The 15,156-nt window shown below is 40.3% G+C and overlaps 1 protein-coding gene across 11 annotated transcripts in view; it reads left to right on the top strand.

Annotated features, from left to right (window-relative positions):
* ELP1 (elongator acetyltransferase complex subunit 1) overlaps positions 1–15,156 on the top strand; it is a 52,267-nt gene that overhangs the window by 449 nt on the left and 36,662 nt on the right. For 6 of the 11 annotated variants that reach the window (XR_011432549.1, XR_011432550.1, XR_011432545.1 and 3 more), the window contains exons 2-10: positions 2,952–3,114; positions 3,915–4,067; positions 4,280–4,361; positions 5,101–5,181; positions 8,520–8,605; positions 10,041–10,137; positions 10,475–10,565; positions 11,911–12,034; positions 13,025–13,118. Coding sequence is in view for 4 of the 11 variants with exons in the window: in XM_023629846.2 (XP_023485614.1) it covers positions 2,965–3,114; positions 3,915–4,067; positions 4,280–4,361; positions 5,101–5,181; positions 8,520–8,605; positions 10,041–10,137; positions 10,475–10,565; positions 11,911–12,034; positions 13,025–13,118 (958 nt within the window). In the remaining 7 variants the exon portion in view is untranslated. The remainder of the gene's footprint in view (positions 1–2,951; positions 3,115–3,914; positions 4,068–4,279; positions 4,362–5,100; positions 5,182–8,519; positions 8,606–10,040; positions 10,138–10,474; positions 10,566–11,910; positions 12,035–13,024; positions 13,119–15,156) is intronic. The other 5 variants (XR_011432551.1, XR_011432547.1, XR_011432548.1 and 2 more) reach the window with 1 other exon arrangement.

Below are 15,156 nucleotides of genomic sequence, written 5' to 3'. Positions count from 1 at the left end.
ATCTCTGCCCTCGAGCCTCAAGTTCTCTTTCTGCGGACTTGCCGCCTGCTCCATCCACAGCCTCCGAGGGGCTCTGCGGGGCGCGGCAGGCCGGGGATGACGTGCTGCTCCCTCAGCTGCAGCCTACTCAGCCTCTGGGTTCCATGCAGGAGTGGACCAGACCGCTGAACCAGTTAACGCGCCAATTAAAGCGAACCAATGAATGCATAATAGAAGGCGACGGTCATTAGAGGTTCGGATCTTTCTCTTTTTGCTGAGGAAGACTGACCCTGAGCTAACAGCCATGCCCATCTTCCTCTACTTTATATGTGGGACGCCTACCATAGCATGGGTTTATAAGCAGTGTGTGGGTCCACACCCAGGATCCAAACTGGTCAAACCCGGGCCACCAAAGCGGAACTTGCCAGTTTAACCACTGTCCCACCAGGCCAGCCCCACATGTTCACTTTGACTGCGGGTCCCTACTCGCGTCCGCGACTTTTTCGTGGAGATGTCCCTTGTGCTTCTCCATGTAGTGTATATCGTGTGGCCCTCTGCCTCCTTAAACTGTGAGCTCCATGGAGGCAGTGACAGACAGAGTCGTCTCTGGTCCTCAGATGTAGCACTTAGCAAGTCCTCAGTCGTTGTTTGATGTAGGTTACAAACCCGATGGTAGGATTAGATACTGTGTAAAGGATTCAGACTGTATGTTGACAGCCATGGAGGTGACCAGTGAATAGTTTAATATGAAAATGTAAGCAAAAGGGAGGCAGACACGATTTTCAGCTTGGGGGACAGAGAGTAGAAATGCCATGTCCCCAAATGGGGAGGGTTGGGGCTAGACATTTAGATCTAATCAGTGTATTAGTGATCTGCCTGGTCCTTGTAGTAAAGGGCCAAGAGGTGGATGGATGAAGGAGCAGGGGAAGAAAATGATGAGCTCATCATGAAGAAAGGGAGATGAATGATGAGCTCACCTTGGCAGGTGATTTTGAAAGCTCCGTGATTTGAGAGCTCAGGTTGTTTGCTGTGTTTGTCAGTTAGGGAAGTAGAAACCACACATTATTTCAACAGAATTTGATATGAAGAATTGATTAAATACCTATTGGAGGAACAAAAAGCAAAAGGGGGCAATGAAGTAAGATAAAAGGTAAACTGATAGAAGCAGCTACAACACTTAGCTAGGGCTTGGGTTCAAAACAAGGGAAGATGTTGGGGTTATCAGAACCTAACCTTGGAGGAGAGGCACTGTCAAGATGGGACTCAGACTTCTGGTGTTGATACCTCCAGAATTCAGAGAAGCCCCTTGTTACTGGATTTCAGATGGCTGGAGAGGGGCCTGCCTGGTTAGTGCTGGTATCTCTGGGGAACAGTAAGATAACAGAAAAAAGTGAGTCCTTCTCAAGTCCTTCTGCCTTTAACGTCCAGATTCTTATCCTTGGGTCTGTGGATGCCAGGGCTTCACAGGTTGTCAGTGAATAGAATCCAAGTTCAGAGGGAGGGATATGAAGGCATTTGAATGATCTGATCAGGGCAACAATAGTAGCATGATTATTATTAGATAAACTAGCGTGAAAGACGGACAGGAAACTACACATCTGGCCCCGTCTGTTCTCATCTCTTGCTGCTCTGTCCCTTGCTTACTCTCCTATAACCAGACACGCCAGTCATTCTTTCATCTCAGATCTACCCATCCTTTCAGATACTACATCAGTGGTTATCTCTAGGATGTTAGAAGTTGAAATATATATAATTTTTATATGCTTGGAAAAACCTAAACTTTTTAATAGAATTAGATCTAAATTAAAAACCTGCATAGTATAATACAGGTTCAAATAATTTCCAAAAGTTCTTGAATATAAATGTCACCAAAGCTTACAAAACCGTTGTCTGCCTTGATTTTCTTCCTCACTCCCACCATATATGGTCTTGCCTTCCTCTTAACCCACATTATATGTTGTATCATTCATATTACACTTAACATTCTCTGCTGTGTAGCATAAGGATTAATGTCTTTATTCTTTCATTGTCATGTATGAAATGCAAGGCAAGAGAATTTACCTTGGATTAAGGTGACAAGGCCAGTGTGGTCTGTGTAATTTCCACCCCTAACATAAGTTAGGGACTTCCAATTATACGCTTTAAAGGGATCTGAATGTGAATATCCAGCACATTAACATTTATTTTTTTCCTCACAGATAATGTTATGCATTAGAACAAGTTTGATTTTGCCTGACCAAAATAGGTTTCCTGTTTATCATTCTTTTCTCACCTTTTCTATTGCGCTGGTAAAACCAGGCCAGGAAGGCAGAGTTATGTGAAATAGTGTTATCAAATCATCAAGCTCCTCAAATGTTGGTCATCATTTTGAAGTAAATTGTTGTAATTTCACTGTCTTCTTTTCCCACGGAGAACAGTATTTTTCTTTATTTCTATATTTGATTTCAACTTTTATTTTTTTAATGAAGATATAAAGTCAGTTTATAAATAAATGTACGTGGTGATATTAATTTTATTCCAGATTTTCTTCAACTGCCAGGGTATATATATTGTTTTTTATATGATTTTATAAATCTGTCAGGTTGTAAAGATATCCTCATATGCAAAAATAAAACATTTTCCCATCCATTTTGTTCATTTCATCTTACCTGAGGAATAACCAATGTTAAATCTTTTTGAAGGAAAAACTCTGAGGTTTGAATCTTGCGTCTCTCACAGAGTAAGAATGTAAAATGTATTTCAGAACCTCAATTTGTAGACCATAGATATACACAGTTGGTCAGGTTGCTACCAAACATCCCTGTGTGGATTCAGATTAGGTCGGGGTTTTTTTCCCCTTGATTATTCTTACTACCACTTCCCTGCCCTCTGAATCATTTTGCTTATATGAGTGTTGTTTATCACCATTATGCTGTTTCCTTCTCTCAGAGAAATTAAAGCTTCATCAAGGGATATTTGTACTTTTCTCTTAGGAATCACTTCATCATGAGAAATCTAAAGTTACTTCGGACCCTGGAGTTTGGGGATATTCAGGCTCCGGGGAAACCTCAGTGCCTCTCTCTCCGAACTGAACAGGGGACAGTGCTCATTGGCTCAGAACATGGCCTGATAGAAGTAGACCCTGTCACGAGAGAAGTAAGTTATTGATAGCGCTAGCACTTGGCATAACCTTGACTTGTCTTCTTCCAGACTTCCTTCCCCCTGATAGTCTTTACTGCAGATCTTACTGAATTCACATCCTCCTGAATGAACATTCTCTTTCCTTTGTATAGATGTCAGATTACACATAACTTATATAGTAACCTACATTTAACTCTGCTTCTATTTTAAATTTAAGTTGACAAAACTCTGACATGCTTAGTGTGGGTGCCCCTGCTGTTTACCCTTTCTGCCATGTAAATGCTACTTAGAACAGTGGTTCTCAACTGTGAATGCAAATGAAAATTCCCCGTAGAGCTTTTAAAACCGTTTCAGCCTCCATCCCTTAGCAGCTAAATCAGAATCTTTACTGCTGGGTCCTGAGCATATGCATATTTAAAAGCTCTTTGGATTGCTTCTGATATCTTTTGTTAATTTTATTTTGCTACTCATATGTTTTAGGTGATTACATTCTTAGTCCCTTTTCCCCATGCTATGGAAATCTTAGAAACCCATAGTTATTAGCCTCATGTTTTATTGGACTTTTTTTAAGAGACTAGGCTTCTTGCTTTTGTTTAGTGTTTGCTTGGCAAAAAGGTCACATTAACTATTTTTCTTGTTAAAGATAGTAAAGTTGTGATATTTCTCAAATGAAAGTTTGGCTTTTAATTTGTAAAACATTTTTCAAAGCTTTTGTATTATAAAAAGCATTAAAAATATTTTATTTCTGGAAATGTTATGACGGGTTCTTGGAAGTAGATTCGCTTTATTTGCTTTTGTGTTTGTTTTGGTGAAAGGTGAAAAATGAAATTTCTTTAGTGGCAGAAGGCTTTCTCCCAGAGGACGGAAGTGGCAGCATTGTTGGTATTCAGGACTTGCTGGATCAGGAGTCTGTGTGTGTGGCCACAGCCCCCGGGGATGTTATACTCTGCAATCTCAGCACACACCAGGTAAGTGGAAAAGTCCAGTGAGGAGGAAATTTCAAGCATCCTCAAACACATCACTTGTTTTGTGTAGAAATTTAAAATGTCAGGAGCCATAATATTTAAGTGTTTCGTGGATTAGAGGCTTTGCATTATGTATTTCTTTACAAAAGGTTACTGATATGACTTTAGCTGTATTTCAGGATTCTTCTAAAACTTAGTCTTGTCTGTTGACATAGCTGGAATGTGTTGGGAGTGTAGCCAGTGGTATCTCTGTCATGAGTTGGAGTCCTGACCAAGAGCTGGTGCTTCTTGCTACAGGTAAGCTTGTCACTGGTTCCTAACTCTGACTTTTATAAGACATGGCTCCTAATATCTTAGAAGCTTAAGTTTTGGGATGCTTTGATTTCAAAAAATTTCCTTGAACAACGATACCAGCATTATAATCTAGAGGGAATGTGTTCTTTTTGACTTAAATTTTACCTCTGAATGTATTGTTTTAAAAAATGGTTTCATGTAACTGTTTCAGTCTTTGGAAATGGCAAACAAAGTCGTAAAACCTAGAGAGATTACTAAGTCCCCAATTGTAGTTAAAAATGTCAGCAAAATTTATTTTATCCTACTCAAAGAGGAAGAGTTGCTATATAAGCAGATTCTGAAAATTGTTCTTACAGCTCTTTTAAGGGCTCTTACAAGTGCTTAAAAACTGCTCTCTTTCCTCTCAGTCTCTCTGAGTTCCTGTAAACTAGCACCCCTGCTGAGGTATACATTTGAAGAGGTATGTTGGTGACTAAAGTGTTGAAGTTCGTGGAGGAGGGCTGTGTGGACTCTTATGTTGGCTTTGCATAAATACATAAATAACTGAGAATAAATACCAGGTGACTTATGCACTCAAGGCTTTTTTTTGGATGAGTCACAGCATTTTGAATGAATTCTGTCTGCCCTGTTCTGACTACAAACTCCTCCACTCCAGCTCTGTAGCTTCCAGTGCCATAGATACTTATGGAATGGCAAAGTTGTTACATGAAAACAAAATCGTTCTTGTTTGTGCCCTTCCAAGGTCAACAGACCCTAATTATGATGACAAAAGACTTTGAACCAATCATGGAACAGCAAATCCACCAGGATGATTTTGGTGAAAGTGAGTATAGCTTTGTTTGAAACATTTTGTGACCTGAAGTTCCACTCAATTTTGATCGTTTTCTTGCACACTAATCGCCACATCATAAACCCAATGAGCTGTGAAGCGTAAACCCCCATTCGTTCAATGTCTGATAGCCCGGTTCCTTTAGCCCATCCCAGATCTTAAAAGGCATACCTCTGGTGCCTCTCCAGGTCTGAGAGTTGGTTTCGTCAGTAACCTGGGGAATAGAAATCGGTGATTAAGGTCACCTAGATAGTTGTTGCCCAAACTCCAGGACAGGCTTAGGCTGGGGTTTCAATGCAAGCGACTATACCAGCTAGAAAAGGAGGTACAGTTTTGGGGAGAAAACAAGATAGGTGGGATAGAAGGCTGATTTTTGTTCCTACTGATTAGACCTGAATGTACGTTTTCTTGGGAACTATCAGATTGTTTTCCTGCTAAGATCTAGCTGGGGTGAGTTGGGCCTTGAGGCTGTGGGGGTGTTGAAGGGGGAGAAGAGAGGAGATGCTTGTTGAGTATAAGAAGCTCTGGCCAACTTGAGGGCACCAAATAGCTGGCCTGATGGAGGAGAGAGAGGGGGAGGAGGTATTTTAACTTTTGCTGAGGTCTAACCTCATGCCTTCTTTCTCCACCTCTGAGAAAGTATTTAGAAAACTGCTACTCATTTATTCATTCAAAAATAATTTATTTGTTCAGAAATAGTTTTGAATAGGTACCTGGCAGTGTGTTTGGTGCTATATAATTTGGCTCTTTCCTTGAGTGGTCCCGTTAGTACAGAAATAACATGATGTGCAGGTGTTAGGGTCACATAAAGGGAAGAAGGGAGTGATGGAGAAGGAAGACCTCCCAGAAGAGGCCAACTTGAGCTGAGTCTTGGCTGAATTGTTATTGGGTAGATGAGAGTTGAGGGTAGGGGAGTGGTCCTGTCAAGTAAATTAGTCCATTCCAAGGCAGGGATGTTTCCTAGAAGACTTCAGTACGTCGTGGCTTATTCAGGCAACTGTCAGAGTACTGCTTCAGTATTGTTGGCTGGCAGGACATGAGTGTGGAATGAAGTAAGTGGGATAGATTTTCATTAAGTTTGGTAAGGGATTTGGACATTGAGTTATAGGTGATCAGCCATTGAAGGTTTTAATGATGCAAGATTGATTGGTGGAGAGGGAAGAGACTGGAGGCAGGATGATCGGGTAGGAGGTTGCTACGGGAATCCAGGTGATAGATAAGGAAGGTGGATGTGGGGCTAAAAGAGGGAATGAATTCAGGAAAAAAATGGATTCTCAGTGAGGATAGGGTTACATTTTTGGAATTATTGGAGAGTTTTTTTTTTTTTTTAAGATTGCACCTGAGCTAACATCTGTTGCCCATCTTTTTTTTTTTCTTTTTCTCCACAAAGCCCCCCAGTACATAGTTGTATATTCTGATTGTGGGTCCCTCTGGTTGTGGCATGCGGGACACCACCTCAACACGACTTGATGAGTGGTGCCATGTCTGCACCCAGGGTCTGAACTGGGGGAACCCAGAGCCACCGAAGTGGAGCACGCGAACTCAACCACTTGGCCATGGGGCTTGCCCCTAAATTTTTTTAGAATATATGTGCATGGTTCCCCTCCTGCCCTAGCCAGTTTGAGAAATACCAGTTTAGAAAGTGAAATAAACAGGCTTTGGGTATGTAAGGTGAGGAAGAGTTTAGTGGAACTGCAGCCAAAAGCTCAGGTGATGGAAATAAAGATGCCAGTAATGAGAGGGAAGGTGGGCAGTGCTGGCTTGCAGGGGGTATGTGGTGAGTTCTGTTTTGAATTTGTTTAAGAGCCATATGGCATCACCACATGGCGTAGGCAAATATTAGGGGCTGAAGCTCAGGAGAAGCCAAAGCTGTGGACTGGGAGTCGTTGGCATGTAGGGAATCTTTACAGTCTTGGGAGTAGATGAACTTGCTCAGGGGGCTGATAGGGCGCTGGAAGAGTCTAGGATCCAGGGTGGAACTCTGGGGCATCCAGCTTGGAGGACAGTCATAGAAGTAGTAACCAGCACACCATTGGGTAGGAAAGTGCACAGGCTAATCCCACTGGCTCTTCCCTAAGACGCTTAATAAAGTAAATCAAGGGAGAGGGAGTCCAAGTTAGGGTCGTAGATCTTAGAAATGTATTCTTCAGTATGAAAAGATCACTCTGTGGAGTGGTGCATAGATATTTTACCTCTAACCCAGGGGTTGACAGATTTGTTCTATAACAGGCTAGATAGTAAATATTTTCAGCTTCTCTGTTGGCAACTACTCAAGTCTGCTGTTGTAGCGTGAAAGCAGTTATAGACAGTACATAAAGGAATGGGTATGTCTGTGTTCCAGTAGAAGTTTATTTGTAAAAGCAGACACAGGCTGTAGTTTGCTGATCCTCTTTCACGCCATCACCTGTTGTCTGATCCCATTGAGAAAGTTTTCTTGCTTCACTCCCTGCGCCTTTACCTCTCTGTGGAAACTTTCAGATGGAAGCCCACGGGTGTGCACCAGGATAGGCATTGCTATTTGTGAACAGCAGCAGGGTGTGCTTTGAGGTCCTACAGTACTGGGATGTACCCATGCAAAGCAGTCTGGAAATGGTCGTGCTCACCCATAATTGATAGAAATTATGAACAGCTCTGCTTCATCAGAATCCAAGTTAATGGCAGGAGGGAAGTATTGGGTCCTGGATCTGGCTGATGCTTTCAGGGTCATCTGTGTAGTACCTGTTGCAGGTAGATGCCGGATCCTCCAGGAACAGAGGACTGCGTTGTTCAGCAGCTCTAACTTCATATTTTACGTAAGAGAAGCAGCATGATTTGGGAAAGAACCTTAGCCTGAAAGGCAGACGTCCTGTGTTCTAATTTTGGCCTCTGCCACTAGAGGGGCTCGGTCTCTGTCTGTGTGAGGGGTGGAATTCCACAATCTTCAGTTGGATACATTTAGTCAATTGAATGCTTATGATCAGAATTTTATTCCCAGCTCTTGTCTTGAGTTTTAAGTTTTGTTATCCATGGGCATATGTTATTTCTTCATGTTTCATTCTTCTTACTTGTAAAATGGGGCTTGCTGACTGTCGTGAAGGGAATTCAGAATATATAAGACAGCAGTAAAGTGCTTTCTAAAATAAGAGCATTTAAAATTCTTCAAAATCACTGCTGCATATAATATGGAACATAGGATTTTCAAATATTGACGGCGGTCAATTTATTGAGAGGTCTCAGAGGACCCAAGTAATTGCCAGTGGCTAACTTAATGAAGAATAGCAACAAAACTGCTTTTATTTCATTTCCTTTAGCTTATTGGTTGTCTTGCATGTTTTCAATCAATTGTTCTCTAGGCAAGTTTATCACTGTTGGATGGGGCAGGAAGGAGACGCAGTTCCATGGATCAGAAGGCAGGCAAGCGGCCTTTCAGGTGCAAATGGTAAGGTTGGCGTGATGGAGAAAGAACCTTGATTGGAACAATAGAAGTTGTGCCCCCCCCCCCCCACTCTTAGGTGTCCAGTTATAGATCTCTTCTGCTTTGGTAAAACTGAAACTGTTTAGAGCCCTCAGGGAATGAGTCCTGCTAGAAAGATCTTTTTTTTTTATTGCTAAGTTCCTTTGTCTTTTTTTTTTTTCAGTGTAGAGAGTAATTATAACCAATATTCAGTTTAAAAAAGAAATCGCCACAGGTGAAAATGACACGGTGTATCCCTTCCTGATACCCTTCCCTTCCTCCCCAGCAGGAGCTGCTGTTCTGCATTCACTGTTGATCATTCACATGCATGTTTTTATATTTTCGGACATGTGTATATGTTAGATACTAATTCTCATTTTTCCTTTTGGATGAAGCTCTTTGTTTTCTTTCTTTCTGACATACATTTTGAACATAGAGCTATAGGATTTATTGATAATAAATCAAATGTGGGATGTGAGACACAAGAATTGAGGATGATCCCACAATTTGGACCTGAGGAAATGGAAGCATTTTATTTATATTTTATGTAGAAATGTCCATTAGCTGCCTTTCTAAGATAGATGAATCAATAACACACTCCCATTTACATTTTGCCTCCTTAATTGTTTCTAGCTATATTCCATGTGACTTGTATTTCATCTCTTAAACCTTCACTAGAGGACGTTTGTGTTCTCTACCACAGGGCAGTTTCGTTGAGAATAAATCTTGTTAGGCTGCCTGTGTACTCCCTACTGTGCAGACTGTGGCACTGGCACCATTCTGACATAGCCTATGACTGGAATGTGATGATGGATGCTCAGGTGGTCATTTGTCCCTCTCCCTGCTAAGTTGGCTTCTGTCTTCAAGGCCTTCGGGATTGAGATGCAAGTGGCACTGGAGAGTTTCTTTCTCCTGTACTGCGGAACGCAGGACTCTTCCATGTTTTCATCACTGCTGCTGGCTTTATCACCTCTGGCTCTTCTCTGCCCTCTTTCCTCTTATCTCCTTAACTCTTCTGTGCACTGTTGTGAAGCTTACACAATAATCAAATAAACAGAACTCTACCCTCTTAGATTTAGGCAAACAGAACATTTATTTCCTTATCATAGTTACCTGATAGAGTCCTCAGATCGTTATTTTGAATATCTAGATCTGCAGCTATTTTCCTCTGTTGCTATGCTTTGAGGCCACTTTTTTAACACCCAAAGAAGGATTTTGTTTAGTTTTAAGTTCTTTTCTCTTTTCTTGATGGTTTCTGAGTCTAAGAGGCCTTCTGGAAGGGTTCCTGAAGATTCTATGAAGCTGTTTTTCTAGATGGCTTAAATCTCATAGAAAAGATTTAACTTTAATAGCCTGAGGCTTGTTTTGTTCTGGGCCATTTAAATCCCCCAGTAATATTTGTGTTACCTCCTCTCTTTAGCACGAATCTGCTTTGCCCTGGGATGACCATAGACCACGAGTTACCTGGCGTGGTGATGGACAGTTTTTTGCTGTGAGTGTTGTTTGCCCAGACACAGGTATGGAAATAAATTGCACGAAAACAAAACAATTTTTATCTTACTAAGTCCGGGAGAGTTTTCTTCCTTTTACTTTGAGGGTTTTTTGAAATTACACATATGAGGTAAAGATGTTCTGCTTTAGGTGTTAAATGAATTTAGAGCTAAGAGCTAGAAGAGTTCTTTGAGGCCATCTGGTCCAGCCTCCTACCTGTTGGATGCAATTTTTTAACAAGATAATCTGAGTGGCTTTGTAAGACCATGACAGTTTTTCTTAGTAAGAAAGGCGTTTGAACAGTTAGGACTTGACAGCATTTATAACGTTTTAAGTTTGCTTTTAACTCTGCCTGTTGCACAGGAGCTCGGAAGGTCCGAGTGTGGAATCGAGAGTTTGCTTTACAGTCAACCAGTGAACCGGTGGCAGGCCTGGGACCAGCTCTGGCTTGGAAGTGAGTGGGAGAAGAAACTTGTAACTTCCTCCTCCAAGAGTTTCTTGGAACTGGGATGGGGCTGGTGGTACCTGTTGAATATTGGTGTTTATATAACACAAAAGGATATTTACTTTTCCTCATTTGGCTATAAGCCTGAATCCTTTCCTTTTTTTTATTTTCTGAAGTCTAGATTTTGAATAGTAGATTCTGAGCTGCTTCACAGATCTCAGCATTCCGAGGCCCACACATTTTGCAGGTTTCAGGTAGGGCCTGTATGAAGCCACTGTGTAAAACAGAAACTGGTGCTTAGAAGGGAAGTCACTGTATGCAGGGCTCTGTGAGGCAGTGAAGCTTTGGGGAAAACTTGGGAAAGGGCTTTCTTCCTCTGTGCAGACTCACACTAGGATCTGCTTGCTGAGAAACACGCAGGCTGGATTCATGCCCTGTTCACCTCTTGGCCCACTACCCTTACGTAGGTCACAGCCTGCCTGTGATACGCAGTTGCCCTGATTATAGATACAAGAGAGATCTCCTCTGTGTCAGTAGCATCTGTTATATGCAAAACCGTGAGGTCTCTAGGTTTTAGACATCCTCTTTCATGCCGGTATTTGAGTGGCAATTGGATGACAGAGCAAAGAGAGAAAAGTATTTGAATTAAATCTCTAGAGACATGGGGCCGGCCCATGGCCAAGTGGTTAAGTTCATGCGCTCCGCTTCAGCAGCCCAGGGTTTCGCTGGTTCAGATCCTGGGCGCGGACATGGCACCACTCATCAGGCCACGGTGAGGTGGCGTCCCACATGCTACAACTAGAAGGACCCACAACTAAAATATACAACTATGTACTGGGGGGACTTGGGGAGAAAAAGCAGGAAAAAAAAATGAAGGTTGGCAACAGTTGTTAGCTCATGTGCCAATCTTTACAAAAGGAAAAAAAATAAAAACGAGACAAATATAAAAAAGATGAGACGATTGAGATGTTTTCAGTAGATTGAGAAGTCTTAAAAAATACCTACCTGAGCATAGAATATTTGCTGAAGTCATGTAATTGAAGGAGAAAGGTTATGGTTCTATAGGACATTATATTAGGAATGTTTTAAATAATTAATTTGTTTTTTAAAAAGTCACCCAGTGCAGTCTGAATCTGTAAGGTTGTGAGGGCAAATTAGGAAGAGGTACTCTTTCCTCTGGGCAGGTATAGTCACACACTAGGGTGACTGCTTCCCAAGAGACACATGGGATTTAAAACTTCCTTGGATGGAGATTTTTTGTTTTCGCTGGAAAAGTCGTTTCTCTGGATTTCAACCTATTCTTAGCCCGCTGGGTGTGCTGTCAGATGCTCTAACACTCTGCGTTTGCTTCAAGGCCCTCAGGCAGTTTGATTGCGTCTACACAAGATAAACCAAATCAGCATGATGTTGTGTTTTTTGAGAAAAATGGACTTCTCCATGGACATTTTACACTTCCTTTCCTCAAAGATCAGGTTAAGGTAGGTACCTGTGTTATTTCACCATCAAATTTGAAGGGCTTTCCATAGCTAGAGAGGTTTGTATTTGATGTGGGTATGTAGATAGAAGCTCCAGAGTAGATACTAATGAAAATAGTGGCTTCTTATAATTGATTTGTGTGTGTGTGAGAGAGAAATTGTCTTTCTTAAGGAGATTTTGCAAAGAAGAAATCACATTTCTTCTCCACCCTAGATAAACACAGACCAGAAACAGAAATGCTAATTTTTATTGTTTATTTTGACAAAAACATAATTTTTCTAGTGATAAAAATACTTTTCTTTTATAACATTTAAACCTTAAGCAGTTTGTGTACCATTAGGATCTTTACTGGCTTGGAAATACATCAAATGGTAATCTTTAATTATGTAAAAATTTAAATGTAAGTCTAAATTAAATTAAAAGTTTAAACTGAAAGTTAAAATTTAAAAGTTGAGAGAAGAGTGTAATGATTTCCCATTTATCTATTATTTACTTTCAAGAGATACCAGCATTTGGCAAAGTTGTTTTTCTGTATCTACCACTCTTTGGCCTATACACACACACACACACGTTTTCATTTCCTGGGGTTTTTAATTCTAGAAATCTCATTTTCAGTATTCATTTCTAATAGTTAAGAACATTTTCCTTTGCATACCCACAATTCTATTATCACACCTTACAAAACTAGTAATAATTCCTTAGTATTGTCTAATACTTAGCCTATATTCGAATTTTCTTGATTGTCTAAAAATGTCAACTTGCATTAGGTTGTTAAGTCTCTTAAGTCTTTAAGCATAATGTGTTTTTCTGAAGTCCTCTATATGTAATGAGATACTACGCAGATTTGTTTAATGACTGTAGGTTAGTAATTTGCAGCTAAGGATCACCTCAAGTATGGGATTATTTGGTTTGTGAAAGCAGGGAATTCAGCTATAGTAAAGATTTTGAAGTAAATGCATAAAGGCCAGTGACAGGTCTTTTTTCCCTCCTAGGTAAATGATCTGCTCTGGAATGCAGATTCTACTGTGCTTGCAGTTTGGCTGGAAGACCTTCAGAGGGAAGAAAATTCCACTCTAAAAGCCTATGGTAAAACAGCTGTGGTATCTCAGCCTTATGCCCCGTAAAATGTCGATAATAGTAGGCTGTGGGGTTGCCTGTATCCCTTCTACTTAGTTCTGTAGAGTAATCAAAGATAGCTGAGGGGGTAGGTGGAGATGAGGCAGTGGTTAGGTTTTGATTATTTGTGGATTTCAGTCATGTGTCAGGGTTCTCTAGAGACGTGGAATCAGGGCAGGTTGACAGGTTGGAAAATCAATTGAGTTGGTGTTGCAGTCTTGAGTCCAAAATCTGTAGGCTAGCCTGCAGTCTGGAAACTCAGACAGGATTCTGTGTTATGGTCTTGGGGCAGAATTTCTTCTTCTCTGGGAAACCTCAATTTTTGCTCCTTAGGTCATAAACTCTTTCGATGAGACCCACCTACGTTATGGGGGGTAATCTGCTATAGTTAAAGTCAGCTGACTGTAAAGGTTAATCACATCTACAAGATACCTTCCCAGCAACATGTAGACTAGTGTTTGATCAAACAACTAGACGTTACAGCTTGGCCAAGTTGACATAAAAAATTAACTATCGCAAGCCATCAGTGCTTTCTCTTCGTGGGTGGTATTACTGCAGGAGATGAAAACATTAGCGACGGGATTATTGTGGAAGTGAAGGAGAAATGGGATTGGATATAAGTAAGAATCTTTTCTCTGTAGCTTTTAAGTTGTAAACCAGATTGTAACTATGTATCTTTCAGTGTTTATGTAATATGTGAAAACGTCGGAAAATAAAGATAAGGAAAAGCAAGTTATTCTGTAATTCTATCACTCAGTAATAATCACTATTAAAATTTTGTCTTCCGCATTTTATGTGTACATAGCTATGATCTCATTTTTGTTAGGTATGATATAGCAGTTTTGTAACTTGCTTTTACACTATGTTGCGAATATTTCCACTTCAGACATCCATCTGCATCATTTTAAATTGCTGTATAATATTGATTTGTGCCACAGTTTATTAAACCCCATGCTATTAGACATTTAAAGTTTTGTAATTTTTCGCTGTCATCAACAGCAATGCACTGAACATTTTTGTTTATAAGTCTTCTTACCTGCTTTTTTTCTAAGTGGCTTTCAAACTTTTTAGTCAATAGAACTTTTTCTTTAACTGAAATGTTAAGGAACTCATTCATTCATTCAACACAATAGTCCTCAACCCTGGCTGCACCTTTAGGGAAAAAAATGCTGTCCAGACCTCATCTCAGAGTTAGATTCAGTGTGTTGGAATGGGGGAATTATACATCAGTATTTAATTTAAAAAAAAAAAGGCTTCCAGGTGATTTTTAGTGTGCAGCGAGAGTTGAGAACCACTCGTTAATGAGGCTGTCAAGGGCTGGCGTAGTGATAGGCTCAGGATAGAAGTGTTGCATGAGAACAGCCATGGCATCGTTCCTCAAGAACATAAATATGTGGTCTAACTTAACCAGCTCACAGCTAGGTAGAAGTAATAGCCTGGTTAGAAAACTAGATTAGGTTTGCTGTGTTTGCTGAGTTAAGCATTATGAGCAGGGAGATGTTTAAAGAAAAGAAATTCCTTTATATAATTAAAAGTTTCATTTATGTGTGTCATCTGTTTAATAAAGGTTGGTTTTGATGTGATTAGGTGTTTTTTTTTTACCAATTTTATTGAGATATAATTGAGATTTAACATTGTGTACATTTAAGATGTACAATGTGATGATTTGATACATGTTTATATTTTGTGAAATATAATCAGGTTGGTTAGGGCATCCTTAACTTCACATAATTTCCATTTCCGTTGTTATGGCGAGAACATTTAGGATTTACTCTTTTAGTAACTTTTAGATATTAACTGTAATCATCATGGTGTACGTTAGATCTCCAGAACTTATTCATCTTATAACTGAAAGTTTGTACCCTTTGACCAACGTCTTCTCAGTTCCCCCATCCCTCAAGATTAAGTCTTGTTCTTTTAATAGATGTTGGAAAGGGTAATTGCCTGCTAATCTCCTTTGGACAACTAAGTCATAGTTAATACCAGATAGTCTTGGACATAATTGCAC

Source organism: Equus caballus, chromosome 25, assembly GCF_041296265.1.
Source record: "Equus caballus isolate H_3958 breed thoroughbred chromosome 25, TB-T2T, whole genome shotgun sequence".
NCBI classification, from domain to species: domain Eukaryota; kingdom Metazoa; phylum Chordata; class Mammalia; order Perissodactyla; family Equidae; genus Equus; species Equus caballus.
This window is presented reverse-complemented; position numbering and strand designations above follow the sequence as displayed.